This window comes from Xyrauchen texanus, chromosome 19 (assembly GCF_025860055.1).
Source record: "Xyrauchen texanus isolate HMW12.3.18 chromosome 19, RBS_HiC_50CHRs, whole genome shotgun sequence".
In the NCBI taxonomy this organism is placed as follows: domain Eukaryota; kingdom Metazoa; phylum Chordata; class Actinopteri; order Cypriniformes; family Catostomidae; genus Xyrauchen; species Xyrauchen texanus.
Window position 1 is genome coordinate 14,344,878 of NC_068294.1, and position 18,491 is coordinate 14,363,368.

Below are 18,491 nucleotides of genomic sequence, written 5' to 3' on the forward strand. Positions count from 1 at the left end.
AGAGATTTGCCCTTGAGGAAGTTTGAGTTCAGGTGTGGCTGAAGTTGCTTTATTTAGAGTTTGCTCTTTCAAAGGAGACTTATTTGAGATCTCAGCTATGTTTCATTTATGTACTAAATTTTTCCTGGATGTTTCTAAAATTCCTGTGGAGAAATATAAAGAATTGTTGACAAACAATAAGAGCATAGAGCAATGGAATTAATGTGGATAGCATTGTTTAGAAAATTGTTTAAATTGACTTGCGATTGCAGACATTGGTATCTTGGCAAATATGTCCGCAGCTTGAGACTTTGTTGAGATCTCTTCCATAACTCTAGAAGAGACACATATGTGATTACTTGTTTCATTTTCTCAGGAAACACATCTGGGAAGCACAAGACTCCATTTGCTCTCCATTTAAACTTTTTGCTGCCTATGAGAAACTGAAAGATCCATTTCCTGATGTAAAATGATCTAGATCCTAAACCACTTAGATATTATTGTTTGTCTTTTGTCATATAAAGAGCTGGTTTCAACCAACAAGATGTAATTATTATTTTTTTGCATATTTTAAATGTATTGTAAGCTCTGCTCATATTTTAATTGCTCTGTAGTCCTAGCGAAGCTAAAGAGGTAAGGATGAGGTAATGCATGGCGAAACTCCAGGAGGCGTGATTAAACGTTTCAACCCTCCCCCGTGGGATTATCTGATCATCCGTATGCAGCATATACAGGATTATAGCAGCATAACCACATTCAGTTCACATCTGAACCAAAGTGAGACACAGGAACCTTATTAATAACACAGAAACATTTACAGTTTCCAACATTTGAGTGGTTTTGTTGTTTCAGCTTGATTAGGAAGGCAGATTCAAATAGCTTTCATAAAGCTATTTAGTGTGGGCATAAAAGAGTGGATATAGCAACAGGTTAATTCAGTTTGTGTGAAATGAAATCATAGTTTTTGGCACTGCAGGATGTTTGTGAAATTGTCATTTTTTTCTAAAAAAGGGTTTCTTCATTTTAAATTCCATCATCACCTAAGGCGATTAATGATGGTATTGAATATTATTCCCTATTCTCCTCACATATGAGTCTAGAGGCTTTGATGTCTATGCCCTTGTGCGACCCCACGTCCTTCTGCACGGACACTGTATTTTGGCTTCGCTATATACAATGCATAATTTTAATTAATTTAAAACAACTGATCTCAATTCAGAAGACTCTGGGCTAACAGTAAAAGGGTTAAACTTTTGATGTACGGAGTATGATGTTGATGCCAACAAAACTACAACTGGTAAGAAACCTAGTTATGTTTTCACATCGAAACCTGTTTGAGTCAAAAGATTAGAGTCTCTAATTTTATCCAAAATGCCATTTTTAAAATGTGAGCTATTTATCACGAAACGGCATGCTGTTAAACACAATGACCATTATAGGGCACAATAGTGCTAGTTTGCTAATAGTAACTAATTAGTTAATAGGGCTAATAGTTTTTCATTAGAAATCCATGCATTTTCACATTGATAAAAAAAAAAGCCTTTATATAGGGAGTTAGGATGAAAATAAGATGCATTTCGAACTGTTCTGAGACCAGTGCAGACAGACAGCACACTGGAAGTTAACTCAGTCACTAAATAGGGAGCAACGGAGCATCCTATAGCTTTCCTATGCAGCTAAGTGCATTTACTTCTAAAATCTGACCAAAAGTTCAGTTTTAGGCTGCAGATGACTCCTGGAAATGTAATAAATAATTTGGCTATCTATAGCTTGGTATTATTTAAAATTTCACAACGTAATCCCGCTGTCCAAATATGTGGACATAATTATTTTGGAAAACTATTTGGTCTATAATTTTTTTTGCTTAAAAATGTAATGTTTAAAGGGTGCTACGCTACTAGTTAAAAATCAAAAAGGGAAATAGAAAATACACACAGCAGTTACACTAGTGTCTCAGGAGGTTATTGTTCCCTTTTAGTATTAAAGTCAACATTTTCGTGACCCATTTACTTCCATAATCTGATGTATGTAGGACAGGGCTTTTTTTTTATCCATCTGGACTTGATTGGGTTGTGAAAAGTGGTCTCATGACAGGTAGTCGGCAGGGAGGAGTTAAAAAATAAAGTTGAAAAGAGGGATTTGTGACCTCATCTCAAAGGAAAGCCGTTTCAGAGCTGGCGCAAGTTATAATAAAAAAAAAAAAAAAAGAAGAAAAATACAAAGAAAAATGTTTTTGGGGAATAACTTGCACCGATGAATCATGTACAATGAGACCAGGGACATGCATGTAGTCAACCACTATCTATAGGTGAACTGGAAGAAAAGGATAAAGCCTGTACACTTTGATTCACCGCTTGAGATAAAACATGTAAGAAAATAAGGATGGAAACATTTTGGTCTGGTCACTTGTTTTACTGATTCAGAAGGAGTAGAAAGGAAATTGATGACATAGTTAGTGGTGACATAACATCATTGACTTGATGGAGATTCTCTGTCCCAATGAAGATCTCCTAATTCCATTACCTGCCAAAGGAATATGATATTGTTTTATCACAAACACATACATTGGTCTACGAGTAGATGGATGGTACATCTCACCTTTCTTATTGCACTGGAATGAAGATGAATTTTATGCATTTAGCCATAGTGATGTTTGGAAGAATTGGACTGCTTAAAGGAAAAAAGTCAATGGCCCTTTTTGTGTTTAATTGTTGTCATACGGGGAATTGAGGCTTGGAATTGTCTCATAGATCTTTTGTCCAGATCCCGATGACTGCTGTCTTCAATCAAACGCAAAGCAGCAAAATAGGCTGGGTTCAGAGTCAAGTTATTGTGAACTTCAATTGTTAAGATATAGTGTATCTTACCCTATAGTAATCTCATCTTTGAATTTTAAAAACCCTGTTAAATAAAAATGTGAGTTTTCTGGCTTTTTGTCCATGTACATTAACTCTGAGGCCATCTACACAGAAGAAAAAAACATTGGAAATGTCTTTGTTTCTATCTATTTATTTAACTTAAAGCAATACTTTCTGTAATTGCTACTTGATTTTTTTTATCTACTGTATATTTAGCTACGGTATATTTCAGCGGTATATTTCAACTTGATTTTCAACTGGAATTAAAATTCATAGTGGTTGAAAAGGTGCACTTATCACTTTTGTGATAAGGTTCTAACTTTGGCACCTGCACTTTGATTATTGTGAAAAAAATGTAAGGCAGAAGCTAAAATTTCCATTTATTTTTGTGTGTGTGATGTAAAATAAAGGCTATTAGGTATTTAAAAAATAAGGGACAAGCCCTTCGATTTGTCTGCCCCAACTTCCTGTTTCAACAGGAGATACGTTTACACCGGTATACTTCTTAAGCCTTTTCATGGGGTCTTTCAACACTGTCTATGCTGAATCCATGAATCCCAAATTGTCATAATGTGATAGTATATTCTATTAGAGTTGCCAAATGTTCCCTCGTGTGTTCATTCCTCTGACCCCAAGACTATGCTTAGTGTTCTGTGGCATTAGCTTAACTCTCAGACTGTGCAGAAATGTTCAAGGAGAGGATGTATATTTGAGGGAGTGGAGCAAAATGTACCCTGCTACCATTCTTTCTATCATTTAATTCACATTCTGTTCCTCTATAGGGAATGGAGGAAATACACTTTTATAAAACTTTCAGACTCCCTTGAAAGGGCAAGGGATAGTATTTTTCTTTTTTTTTTACAATTATTATTATTATTAGTTGTATTAAGTTTGCTGTCATAACTAAAAATGCCACGCTGGGGAGGACTTTGGAATCTTTTGTCAGCTGGTTTCCTTTTTTCTTTTATCATGGCCTCCACTGTCAGTCTGTAATGTCAGTCACTCATTGATTTTCTCCATCAAAGAGAAAGTGCTCAGCATATTATGGGTAACTGAATATTAATGTCTGGGTATTACAGCCAGCATAAAAATATAGCCTTTCATGTTTGGGAGGTTATATCAAGCACCATGACACATGACACAATTATTTTAATCCATGAGTTAAAACAATTTCCCCTATGATTGGCTGTTTTATGTTTTTTTGTGTTGGCCTTCAAAGCTCATTAACGGTCATGTTTTCATTACTCTCTCCACACTGGTAATAATTTTTTTAGATAATGCGCCATGGACCAATTAATCAAAATAAAACATAACAAATTAGCCAAATAAATGGTGGCAAGGAATTTTGCTTTCCATTTAGGTATAGATATTCCACTTAATCTAGGGGTTTGTTATAATGTTATAAACCCCTAACCCAAAGTTTTAAGTAATACATTCAGCTTGAATTACTTAACATGTAGACACTGTTTCAATATTGTCTTGAAAATATTGCATCTTTTTGAATTCTGAAATGATTGGTTTTCACATTGTTGCAAAAATGCAGCCATTTATAGCCACTTGTACATGTGTTGACTATGTGTATTCTTGTGTACAGCCAACTGAAAACAAAACACTTAGTGTCATTACAACAGCAAAGCAGGAAACAATAGAGTAATCCTAAACTTACCTAAATGTTTAAAACTATACTTTTGCAGCTTTACAAGCACTGATATTTCCTTAAAGAAATGCAAATCTTTTCTGTTCTTCGTTTACTTATGAATATTTTATTATTCATAATATTGTTGGTGTTTTTGCTTTCTCTGTAAATATGTATTTTGCCAAACAGCATTTTCTGCATGTCAGTGTTTAAATAGAGACATTATGACGATGCCTTCTATCTCCCCACCTCCCCACTTCAGAAAAATGTGCGAAAATTCCGTTTTTGTTCGGGTCAAAAAAGACCCTGTTAAGTACAGCACGCTTTTGATTGTAAACTTGACTATTGACATATGTCCAGTGTGAAAAACAAACCTAAGTGTATATAAAGTCATTTCAACTGTAAAGAGTGTCAGCGGTGGTACGAATCTTGCACCGTCGATGTGCCCTTCATTGTGTGTGTAAAAAGCTGATAATTGGAATACTTACACATAAATTATGTTTGAAACAAATACGGAATCATAGTTTATATTCTAAAAGATTTGTATTTAAGAAAATAAATGTCCTTGATAGCTACCTAACAAAACCATAGCAATGCCCTGGGGCAGTGGTGGCTCAGTGGTGGCTCAGTGGTTGAGGCTCAGGGTTACTGACCAGAAGGTCGGGGGTTCAAGCCCCAGCACCACTAAGATGCCACTGTTGGGCCCTTGAGCAAGGCACTTAACTCCAGGTTGCTCCGGGGGGATTGTCCCTGTAATGAGTGCACTGTAAGTCGCTTTGGATAAAAGCGTCTGTCAAATGCATAAATGTAATGTAAGAGTACAAACATAAAGAAAAAAGATGCAAGAGAGAGAAGGGGTGACTTTAAAAATGGCAGGACTAAACTTAATCACACTCTGACACAGACAAATGCCTTTTACTACTGTACTGAAGCTCATATAAACCTAATTATTATAGGTATTAGCCTACATAGATTCTACATTAGAAGGTCATTAGACACATTGTTAGACACACATTCTCTCAATGTCAATTTAATACATTAACAACTCAAGAAAGTGGCTGGTATTTTGATTAAAGTCCAGGATGTTGGTTTAGGTTCTCCCACAAGGCTGCTGTAAAGAGTGTCTGCTGGACAGCATCATCAGTTTGACTGACAGCCCTTCCCAACCAGCTAACACAAAAAGAAAGCATGAGTGAGCAGGTTGCCAATACCATAGATTACTTCGTTTATCATCAGGAGTCTGATTACACAAAGGCCCAATGCCACTGTGGGCTATGCCCATTTTTGGACACACAATAAATTAATGGGGTGTCTTGTGAGAGTCAAGAAAACTGAGATACATGATGACTTTTCAGGTCAGGATTTATATTTATAGGCAAACAAACCACCACCTACAATCATTAGGGACATTTATATTATATTAGGGACATTGGCAGTTCTTAATGTGTCTGAAAGCTTGAGACATGGGAATTGCTGATTTTGTTAACTTATATGTGATGTCATTTTTCTCATGTACGGAAACATAAATTAGGCACTATCTGTATGTGGTAGATATCAGTGTTTTGTTTTTTTTGGTGGGGGGGTCAATATCTAATATTGATTTTGTGTAACAATTACCTGTCTTGCAGTGGAATTGATAGCCTTGGATGTCTGCTAGGGTTTTTGTGAGTGCATACACTTTTGCATATATTGTGTGTGAGATTTTTTTTAGGTTACAAACTGTAATTACAAGGGTATTGTGCTATAAATGTGGTTTATGAGGACATTTCTAGTGTCCCCATAATTTAAATAGCTTAAAAAACATATTAAATTACTGTATGTTTTATTGAAAAAGTAAAAATGCAGAATGTTTTCTGCGAGGGTGAGGTTTAGGGGTTGTGTTAGGTTTAGGGGATAGAATATATAGTTTGTGCAGTATAAAAATCATTATGTCTATGGAAAGTCCTCATAATGATAGGTAGACCAACACGTGTGTGTGTGTGTGTGTGTGTGTGTGTGTGTGTGTGTGTGTGTGTGTGTGTGTGTGTGTGTGTGTGTGTGTGTGTGAGCGTGTATTTATCACTTTGTGGGGACCAAATGTCCCCATAAGGATAGTAAAACCCAAAATGTTTGACCTTGTGGGGACATTTTGTCGGTCCCCATGAGGAAAACAGCTTATAAATCATACTAAATTATGTTTTTTGAAAATGTAAAAATGCAGAATGTTTTCTGTGAGGGTTAGGTTTAGGGGTAGGGTTAGGTTTAGGGGATAGAATATAAAGTTTGTACAGTATAAAAACCATTATGTCTATGGAAAGTCCCCATAAAACATGGAAACACAACATGAGTGTGTGTGTGTGTGTGTGTGTGTGTGTGTGTGTGTGTGTGTGTGTGTGTGTGTGTGTGTGTGTGTGTGTGTGTGTGTGTGCGTGTATTTATCACTTTGTGGGGACCAAATGTCCCCATAAGGATAGTAAAACCCAAAATTTTTGACCTTGTGGGGACATTTTGTCGGGTCCCCATGAGGAAAACAGCTTATAAATCATACTAAATTATGTTTTTTGAAAATGTAAAAATACAGAAAGTTTTCTGTGAGGGTTAGGTTTAGGGGTAGGGTTAGGTTTAGGGGATAGAATATAAAGTTTGTACAGTATAAAAACCATTATGTCTATGGAAAGTCCCCATAAAACATGGAAACACTACATGTGTGTGTGTGTGTGTGTGTGTGTGTGTGTGTGTGTGTGTGTGTGTGTGTGTGTGTGTGTGTGTGTGTGTGTGTGTGTGTGTGTGTGTGTGTGTGTGTGTGTGTTAATATCCACTTCAAACAATATAATTTATTTACATTTCAACTTAGTTTATTTAATTAAAGGCCATGCTATTTTCTATCTGTGAATATAAATAAATTCCAATGTTAAAGAATGTAGAATTGAGCTTAAATTACAGCTGAACCAGCATTTATAGCATCCTTTCAATTTATCTACATGTGCATGATATTACTGGAGACTTGTCTGTCTGTCAGACTGTCCATGTGCTAGTGAAGGCCTGTAAGACAGCCTTTTCTTATAACTTTTTTGATGATAATGATGCTTTACCATCTCCAATGGATGAACCAAAAAGAACAGAATGCTTTCTATCTCCCTCCTGCTGTCATAAATGTATTCGAAATACAGTGGACTTTATTTCTCTGTTTTTCACTTTCTTCCCTCATTATTATTTCTGTCTCTAGTCTGATCTGATCACGCAATATTTCTCTTCTTACTTTATTTTTCCTTGTCCATCATTGTGTCATCTGTCAACTTGACCACAACTGTGGCTCAATCAAATCATCTGATACTGGCACCTAAAAAGTGCCCCACATATACAGAGAAAAAGATGGAAAGAGCCTACAGAATTGCTTCTCTGTCCACCTCTCATATCCACACTTGCTTTGTCACCAACCCTCAGGGTGGCCAGCTCAGCTGAGCCCTGCCAAAATATTTTTATTCTTGACAAGATGGCCTTGTCAGACTCTCACTTGTTATGTTTGTCAAAGTCAATGATTTCCCTGCCAAAAGAGTGTGTGCGCATAGCACCTTCAGAACTTAAACTGTGAATCTCACTTCCACTGATTTTTCTAAAACTGTGACTTGAGACTAGGGCTGCACAATGAATTGATATGGGCAGTCTCAGAAAGGAAATGTAATTTTAGTGTTACCTGTTCACCAATTGTCGCTCTTGTGACTTTCTCACCTCAGATCAGGGGATTCTGTCAAAGAATCTGTCCTTCGCAATGTTCAGATATTATCACATTTGAATGGCACAAAACACTGAGGTGACTTCAACCGCAATATCTCGTTTTATTTTTATATTATAAATATATTGTTATAATCCTATCTATAGGATACATTTATTGAGATTGTCAGGTAATAACAATTGATATTTCCATTTTTTTTTCTCACACAAAGCTATCTTCTGACTTCATAAAACTTGGAATGTAATGAATGAGTATAATTGACTACTTTTTTGTTGCTTTTGACTAATGAATTGGACTTGAGAATTATGTTTTCATTTGTGAACAGGCATAAACCTGGTTTCTATCCTACTTATCTGACCACTACCACTTTGTGTAAACAAAAGGCTGTCAGATCAAACACAAGTTAAGTATGGAGTGCCACAACACCTGTGTGTTACACTTGATAGCAATTTATATTTCAAATTTTTTGTAGAACAGCGTTCTTCCACATTAGAAACATTATTCCGCTACAACATTCAGGTATGCTCTTTGTTTCTGATACAGACAAGCGAATTCATGCATTCATGAGCTCAAGGCTAAATTATTGCAGTGTGTTACTGGGTGGATGACCTGCAGGTTCAAAATGCATAAGCTAGAGTTCTTAAAAAAATAGTAGCAGTCCAATTTTATTATCACTACACTGGCTGCCTGATAGGGTTTCATATCAGTTTTAAAATTCTGCTACTTACTTAAAAAGCTCTAAATGGTGTAAACCCTTAGTACTTAAGCAACCTTCTATCACGCTATAATCCATCATGTTCACTAAGGTTGCAAAACTTCAGACTGGTGATAGTACCTAAAACATAAAAATCCACAAAAGGAGGTAGATACATTTGTTTTTTGGATCCTAATCTCTGGAATAGCCTTCTTAGCATTGTCCGAGACTCAGACACTCTCCCATTTTAAGTCTAAACTGAAGACTTATCCCTCTAAATACAATTATTTGGGTTTTCAAATGACATGATGATGACTAAATGTTGACAGAATCTTTATTTTAATCCTAAAAGTTAAGTCATGGAAAAAGGAATGCCTAAAGTGAACTGAAACCCTATCACAACTAAAGTAACTTTCATTGTTCAGATACAACGTTAAGGCAAAGATATCTGGGTTCTTTTTCATTCAGTTTACTTCTCGCCAACTGAAAAAGGTTATGACATTACATTGGCAGCAGAAACACATTGCTTGCTAGTTTGTAGGTTGTGTACACCCTGTGTAACGTTAGGGCTGCTGTTTTATATCTAAGCATTAGCAATATTAGATATTAATGGTTTATCTTAACACAGTTTATATTGCAATCACAATATGTGTCAAAATAACCACAATAAGATTTATTGACAATATTGTATTTGAGACTTCATAAAATCACAAAGAATATAGTTTACTCTACCCTAAATTAGAGGGAGTGTTACAAAGGAACTTAATGATGACACATCAGAATGCTACATATTCAAGACCTGTTTTATTTCTTACACCGCAGAGACAGAAAGAGAAAGTATAAATATGTTGTTCTCTTGCAGTTTTAGAAAAGTGATAAGACCCTGAGCTGTTTTAATGTCACTGACACCTCCAGCCTGAAGAGAAGCCACATCCTTGTCTTCTAGCAGGTAATGAGCTCCTCAAAGGTGCAGTAGCATCTGGGAAAGTGAGAAATTAGAGAAAAAGAGACATGGGTTAGGAGAAGAGAATCGAAAGAATGTGTGACAGGAGAAAAGAGAGTGTGGAAATCAAATTAGAGGTGAAACAGGAGGTAGACAGTTGTGGAAGATGACTTTATGTAGAGAATAAGGCAGCACTTCTGAGACAAAAACAATGAGAAAGAAAACGAGAGAATGAAATAAATTGGGGAAAAAGGGACAAAACAGCTATGCAAATGCAAAGTATTTGACTAACGCATCACTCTGGGAGAACCTGAATAATTTCCTGCCAGTGAGTTTTAAATTTGTCATTGAAACAACTCCAGAGGCAGGTGGATTTTTATTGAATGCACTGCCTGTAATATTCTCCAGTGAGATGTTATAGGTGGTCAGGCGCAGTGAGGCGGAGCAGACTGTACAGCCCAGTGCGCTCAGACGTCCATTTCTGTCTCACCAGAACTTGACAGCAATGTCACTGTCCCTGTGCCCTTAAAGACAGCAGTCAGTGACCTCACAATGAGGTAGAGACATTGTAGGTTGTGTTTTTGATGTAGAGTGTGTTGTGTCACGGTCCTGTTACTCTGTCAGTCTGGGCATTTGTGTGACAGGACCGTGGCATCATCAACGTAGGTCTGTCTTGTGTGAGAGCACAGTGTCTTTTGTTATTTCCCTGCTGTGAGCTTCTCTGTTAGTCTCATGTTTCATGGTGTCTGGATCACGACTTCCCTGTCTGGTTCAGTTTCGGTTGGTGTCGGACACTCATTCTCTTTGTTCTGTCTGTTATTTGCATGAGTACATTGCGCTTATGTCATTTTGGAGGCATGCGCTCATATCATTCTCTTCGGTATGTCTTGTGTTTCATGTCCTGAGCATGGTGCCTGGATCCTGACTTCCCTGTCTGGTTCAGTTTCGGTGTCAGGATCCCAACACTCATGTTCCATGTCTTGTCTTGTATTGGCGTGAGTGCATTGCACTTATGTCACCTTGGCGGGATGCACTCACGTTAATAATCTGTGTCTGTCTCTCGCAAACACGCATTGCGCTCGCATTGTGCTGCGCACCCTGGTCGCTAGCTGTCGTCACGTTGTGCTGAGGTTCGGTCACTTCCGTCTGAGGTGTTGGGTCTGTGTGTAGCTGAACTCTCGCACAGGTGTCCTGTCTTGTTTTGTCGCCTGTTTCATGCATCAAGTGGCATTTGCATCGCAATGTTTAGTGTGGGAATGTGTGGGATCGCTTTTTTTGGCGTTGGTACACATTCTCTCATTCTCTCTCATGCCATTTGGGTGTATTGTGTTTTTGTGAGAACATGTGGCTTTGTTTTGTTTCTGTTTTGCCTTGTGTCTCTCTGTCTCTGTCATGCCGCCTCCTTGTTTGCCTAGAATTAGTTCATTAGTCACACCTGCCCTGTCTGTTAACCTGTTTGATTTATCTCCCTATTTTAGTCTCCTCATGTGTGCTGTCCAGTGCCAGTCCGTCTTGTTTGTTGGTCTCGTTCCAGTCGGTCTTGTTTTTTGTCTCATGTCGGTCCTGTTTATCATCCCATCCCTACTCAGTCCGGTCGGTCCTGTATCCTGCTCCAGCCTGGATTACTTATTTTTCCTACGGGGTATTTTATGTTTGTTTTTTGCCCTTTTGTAGTAATAAATCCTCTTTAATTTTTACTCTGCAAGGAAGAAGCCACTGCTCCAAAACAGCCATAAAAAGCCAGACTGCAGTTTTCAAGTGCACATGGTGACAAAGTTCTTAACTTTTTGGAGAAATGTCCTCTCGTCTGATAAAGCAAAAATTTAACTATTTGGCCATAATGACCATCGTTTTGAAAAAGGGTGAGGATTTCAAGCCAAACAACACCATCCCAACCGTGAAGCATGGGGTGGCAGCATCATGTAGTGGGGGTGCTTTGCTGCAGGAGGGACTGGTGCACTTCACAAAATAGATGGCATCATGTGGAAGGACATTTTGTGGATACATTGAAGCAACATCTCAAGACATCAGACAGGAAGTTAAAGCTTAACTATCTTACATAGTTTATTAGAGACAATGTGAAATGTAATAAATTGTATTGATGTATTTTGATCCTTGGAAAGTGTTATAACGATTTTCTTATAAAGAGTCACACACAATAAATGGAGACTGCAATGTGGCCATCCAATTTAAGCTTAAATCACACCATGCTCGTTGTATTCTTAAACTTTAGACTGTAGTCATATTGGCTTCAAAGACTTACCATTGCGTTGTTATTTTTGATGTGTAAATTCTGTAAATTCGTTATTCAGTTTGAAGACATTATTCGTGCCTTTCCGTTTAAGGTAACTTTGGACTCATCCCTAATCTCTAGTAATTTGTTCAGAAATTAAAAAAATGTGTTGTCTATTCATTTTCTTTGTATCATTTCACATCCAGTTCAGACAAGAAGCTCAACTAATATATTTTGCTGTGGTGCTGTAGATTAAGTAACTAAATTGCAATGCAGGAAAGACTATCAATAGTATTTTAGTATGCTGTTTCATCCGCATTAGTAGAAAATTGCATATTCCACTACCATTAACAAAATTGAAAGTTTGAAAATCATTTGGTACTGTATATATGTAGGCGCATATGTGCATAGTTGTAAAATTATTTCTTAGAGCACCATCCTGTAAACAATTATACCAGTCCATTATAATTAACAGTGTCCAGTCTCAGTCCAGTACACCTAGCTCAACACTCATCTCTGACTACGTGTCTGGAATTGCCCATCACAAACATGTTTGTCTCAGCTCCTGACATATGTGATGACCAAAATCCCATACTATGGTTTAAAAATAAGAATATCTTTGTTATCTCCATGCAACAGTTGCTTAATGTTGGATTATATATTGTGGTCTACTCACCCTGATGTTCACACTTCTCAGCGCAGCTGTTCTCTATCAGGAAATACTCTATGATAGTGGGGTAATATGTGCCAAATAATTTAGATTTTTTTTTATAAATTGACAATTCACAGGGTATGTATTTTTAGACCAGGATAATTTTGCTTGGATGAAAAACTTGTACTTGCCATGTAGATATATAAATGTCTATCAATGTATACGAGAGCATACTAAGGGAATGGTGCTTGGAACTGTACCCCCATCAAGTCACAGGTGGAGGATGCAATATGAAGTTACACATCTGCAATTCTTCTCCTGTTTTATATATGTGAGCAGTTTGAATGACGGCAGATTTTGAAAAGGCCCTATTGCAGTTTCCCATCATGAAAAAAATGGGAATGTTACAGTAATATGCTGGAAATGAAAACACACACACACACACATGCAGAAGTACACACAGGTTTGATGACAATGACCTTCTTCTCCTCTGGGCAAATTATACAGTAGCAAGCCATTTATCTTTTATTCATTCTGCACTTTCTAAGGAAGGATGCTTCGCTGCCACTGTAGCTTGTCAAAGTAGAGGCCATTTTGTGACGTGTGGCATGCTAAGGCTGCCTAACACACTCGAACACACACACACACACACATACACTCACACACTGAGTGATGCAGTCATGTGGAGACGAGCTGTGACTGCCTTGATATCTGTCAGTGAAACTAATCTGACAGTCTTTAGAAACCAGCTTCTATCAATCCACCCCTATCCATCTCTCTCTGTGTCTTTGATTTTTGCTGCTACCTTTCATTATCCATCTTATATGTTTCAGAAACAACATCAGTATTCTCACAAGAAACCACACTCCACCACCTGAGCTACATGTAATGACACAATTATTTCAAATATTGTCAAACATGTCGTGACAAGACTCCAAGAAATGTTTCAAGTTTTTAACACATTTGCAGGGCTCTTTCAGACATTTTTTGCTAAAATAAAATGCAAAGACTGTCCTCCACTACATGACTGTGTAACACTGTGTGGTTCTTCTGATGACTGTAGTAGGGTTTTTTTTTTGTCATTCTGCGATGTCTGTGATGATTCAGCAGTATTTGCTCAGAAGAAACAGAAGAATGATAATTTCGCTTTGCGACAAAGATGTCTATATATATATATATATATATATATATATATATATATATATATATATATATATATATATTGCAACTAATAATGTAGAATGCTTTAATGTGCAAAATGATACTTGTGCATTTTTAAGAAGTGGAAATTCACTATAAAAGGGATAGTTCACCAAAAACAAAAACCCAAAATGTTCTCATTGTTTACTCACCCTCATACCATCCCATATGTGTATGACTTCCATTCTTCGGCAGAGCACAAACAAAGACTTTTAGAAGAATATTTCAGCTCTGTTGGTCCTTACAATGCAAGTGAATGGTGATCAGACCTTTGTAGCTTCAAAAATCACATAAAAATAAATATAGAAGTAATCCATAATACTCCAGTGGTTAAATCCATGTCTTCAGAAGCGATATGATAGGTGTGGTGAGAAACAGATCAAAATGTAAGTCCTTTTTTAGCCGCATGTGGTTCCTGTTTATTTAAGTGAAAGTGAAAGTGGAGATTTAGAGTAAAAAAGGACTTAAATATGTATCTGTTACGCACACACACCTATCATATTTCCTCTGAAGAAATTGATTACTTTTATGCTGTCTTTATGTGATTTTTGGAACTACAAAGGTCTGATCACATTCACTTGCATTGAAAGGATCAACAGAGCTCAGATATTTTTCAAAAACTTTTCATTTGTGTTCTGCTGAAGAAAGAAATTTATACACATCTGGTATGGGATGAGGGTGAGTAAATGATAAGATAATACAAATTTTGGGTGAACCATCACTTAAATGTTTTTAAGGTTGCTCTACTGCACTACTGTAGAGATTTTCAATGTATAAAGGCACTAACAACATATTTCAATGCTTCTGATTCTTTTTGTAAGATCCATAAAATCTTTGAATATTATCATTTATTTACATGACAGACCTGTTAGATTTCCTCTTACGACCACTTGAAAATGTGTTCTACATGAAAAGGACTTTATATAGTATGGCCAGAATATAGCAAAATTAGTAATGTTACAGAACAGCTGATTCGATCTTCTTCACTTACACTTGTCTGACCACTGTTCCTCCTCCTCTCTTCACAGATGATAACTGTCATCTGGGAGATTATAAAAAATTGAAGACCAAGATGTTGGACTTACACGCTCAGAGGTACTTGACCCCCAGTAACTATAGCAGCCATGAGAAAGATATGGCCATGAGGAAGCATCTGGTCGACATGATGTTCAAGCGCTTTGACGCTAGATGGTAATGGAAGAGTTGACAGCAGTGAGCTCTCACAGGTAAGAGAGATCCACAGTCTGACACAAAATCAGTCATCCAATCTTTCTTCTCTTTCAACCCTTTAATGTTTTAATTGACATTGAAATAAAGTTGTACATGTATCTCTTGATCTTCTTAATGGTTTATCTGTCATGCACCTTTTAACTTACTGGCCGTTTCTAAACCAACAGAGGAGGTCCATTTTTAAATATAAGAGAAAAGAGAGATGTTGGTATTTGGGATGTCAAATTCTTCTTTACTGGAACAGGGTGAAATCATAAATATCAAGAGTTTGTGAGTGTATATATGTGTGCATGTTTTCACAATCTTGTCAGAACAAGAAAAGAAGAACTAAACCGAATATCCCTACTTTTTTCATCTACTGTCCTCACAAAAGCAACTCAAATGTTCTAGGATGTTGGCATGAAAGTTAAGTATGGACAAAACACAACGTGCTTAAGCTAACAACACAGAAACAGTTATAATCTTTTATGTCTGTATTGAACACATCACTTTAACCATTCACAGTGATGTGGAAAAAGTAAGTGAACCCTTGGTTTTAATTACTGGTAGATCCTCCTTTGACAACAAAAACCTAAACCAAATATTTCCAGTAGCTGCGGATTAGACCTGCACAACATTCAGAAGGAATTTTGGTCCATTCTTCCTTACAGAACTGCTTCAGCTCAGACATATTATTAGGATATATGGTGTGAACGGCTCTTTTGTGGTCATTCCATAGCATCTCTATTGGGTTAAGATCTGTGAATGGGCCACTCCAAAAGTTAAATTTTTTTTTAAGCCAATCTGATTTACTTTGATATTTAGGTTATTGTACTGCTGCATCACTCAACTTCTATTAAGCATCAGCTGGTGCACAGCCACTCTGACATTATAATGTAGGATAAATTAATAAACGTGGAAATAAAATGTTCCCTCAATTATTGCAAGCAGTCCAGGCCCCAAAGCAGCCCCAAATCATGATGCTCCCCCACCATACTTCACCTTTGGGATGATGTTTTCATGTTGGTAAGCAGTGCCCTTTTGATGTCATACCTAGTGCTGCATGTTCTTTCTTTAGTTTCATCATTCTACAAATAATTTTCCCATTAATGTTGTGGAGTGTAAGTGTTGTCTTTAGCATGCTTTTATTGGAAAGCAGTGGATTTTTTTGTGGTGTCCTGCCATGGACACCATGCCTGTTTAATGTTTTCCGGATAGTAGACTCATGAACAGAGATGTTAAAAATCAAGTTCCAATGTTTCCTCCGAGTCTTTAGCTGTCACTCTACGGTTCTTTTTTTTTTACCTCATTGAGCATTCTGCAGTGTGCCTTTTGAGTCATCTTGGCTGGACTGACACTTCTAGGGAGAGTAGCCACAGTACTAAATCATCTCCCTTTAAATACAATTTGTGTATTTTTAACTGTGGACAGATAAATATCTAAACTTTTTCGAGATAACTTTGTAACCGTTTCCAGTTTTATGCAATTATGCAAAGCAACAATTCTTGACAAATCTAGGTCTCTCTAGATCTCTTTTTTGCAAGGTCCCCATCAACAGATGAGATGGGCACAAATACATGAAAATGTATTTAAAATAAAAATACAAAGTACCTCAGTTTAAATGTAACAAAATAAAATACCAAATACTTTGTGGGAAAAAAAATATCTAAATAAAATACAGTATTTTGTATCTTGAAAATACACTAAAATTGGCCATTCGTTGATGTATCACTATTAGGCTGAAATCTATCTGGAATTATTCTGAAACAACATTTTGGTGTACAACTGCTTGAAAACATTTGTTTTCATTTCACCTACCTCTTCCCTTCCCCTGCCCAGTCGGAAATAAGAAATAACAAACAAAAAAAACATTTTCAGATCTTTCAACCTTTTTTATTTATTTTTCCATCACCACCATTACTGCTCACTCAGTAACAATTACTCAATAACAGAAAATCAATTATTTATGGAATGACTGCTGACATTTGGTGTGCATGTGCATGTTTCAGACAGTTATCGATTTGATACCTTTTAGCAACACCAACTTTTCAAAAAGACTGGGTTTAAGGTGTGATCTGTGTGGCCTGTTGATTAAACCAACAAAGGAAAACAGGTACTCTGCAGGAGCTGAAGAGGGTAGGATTATGTTAAACCTCACAAACAGCTGTCTAATAAGTGGATACTGGTCCAAGATGGCCAAATCCATTTTCTGATCTTCTAGAAAGTGCAAGTACTCCAGCTCAGCTTTGCCTCAACATTTTTGGCAAAGACAAAAAAAATCTTCCTCTTCGACATCAGCATTTGTTGAACTTGACTAGTTTTCGATGGCAAGCCCAAGGTCTGGAGCATTAATTCATGGATCCTTTTATGGAGGTTGACTGGCACAAAGTATTTTATGTATTTTGAAAATACACAAATCCCAAACTTAAATTAATTTAGATACAAATTAAATGTGTTTTTTTTTTAAGACTTTAAAAATATAAAGTACAAAATAGTATTTTGTATTTCAAATGCATGTGTGGCAGGGCGGAGGGCGGGGCCGGGTCGTGATCCTACACACCCGGTCCCGTATTAGGCTATTTGAGCCTCTCTCTCCCGCAAGATCCTCTGCAGTCGACCTTTATCCCTCACGGAGGCTCAATTAGCCTAATACGGGACCGGGTGTGTAGGATCACGACCCGGCCCCGCCCTCCGCCCTGCCACAGCATGTATCTGAAATACTGCCCATCCCTGGTCAACAGATGTGAATGTATATAAAACTTAAAACACTGCAGTGAATACTTCTGATAAGAGTTATTTTCTCCTGATCTGACCCCTAAAAATGACTTTTGTTAATAAAATCTAATTTAGTCAGGATAACTCATTCATTCTAAACACTATTTTTCATTTCAATAACCCAGTTAAGTTACTACATAAAACCTTTATCTTTTTAGATTACCTGACCATTCTGGAAGCAGTCCAACATACCAAATATACATACATATATATATATATATTAAGATTTACACATTTCAATTGTGTGACAAATTTGCATCAAACTTATCTAATTAAATAATCAAACTAATATTTTCCATATTATGAATTCAGAATAAATGAGAAGTTACATGAATTAAAATTCATGATAATTATGAACTTTAAAAGCTTCAAATACATTTTGGTTAATGAAAAGCAACTGTATTTGCTTTGGAATTATTTGAACTACTTTTATACTTGGTAAGCAATGTTTATATCAATACTCAATCTTAATCTGATGTGTTGTAGGAGAGAATGGCTTGGGGTAATTTGTACTCACATTTCAAACGGCAAATGAGCAGCCAAGCTTGTCACTTTTTTTAATAACTCACTCATACACTGATTTCAGGTCAGCTGTGCTTT

General features: G+C 36.8%; 1 protein-coding gene across 1 annotated transcript in view; it reads left to right on the forward strand.

Moving 5' to 3' along the window:
• fstl5 (follistatin-like 5) overlaps positions 1 to 18,491 on the forward strand; it is a 246,588-nt gene that overhangs the window by 119,012 nt on the left and 109,085 nt on the right. Inside the window, 2 exon segments of the mRNA XM_052149538.1 lie at positions 14,936 to 15,093; positions 15,095 to 15,133. Of these exon segments, the coding sequence (XP_052005498.1) occupies positions 14,936 to 15,093; positions 15,095 to 15,133 (197 nt within the window).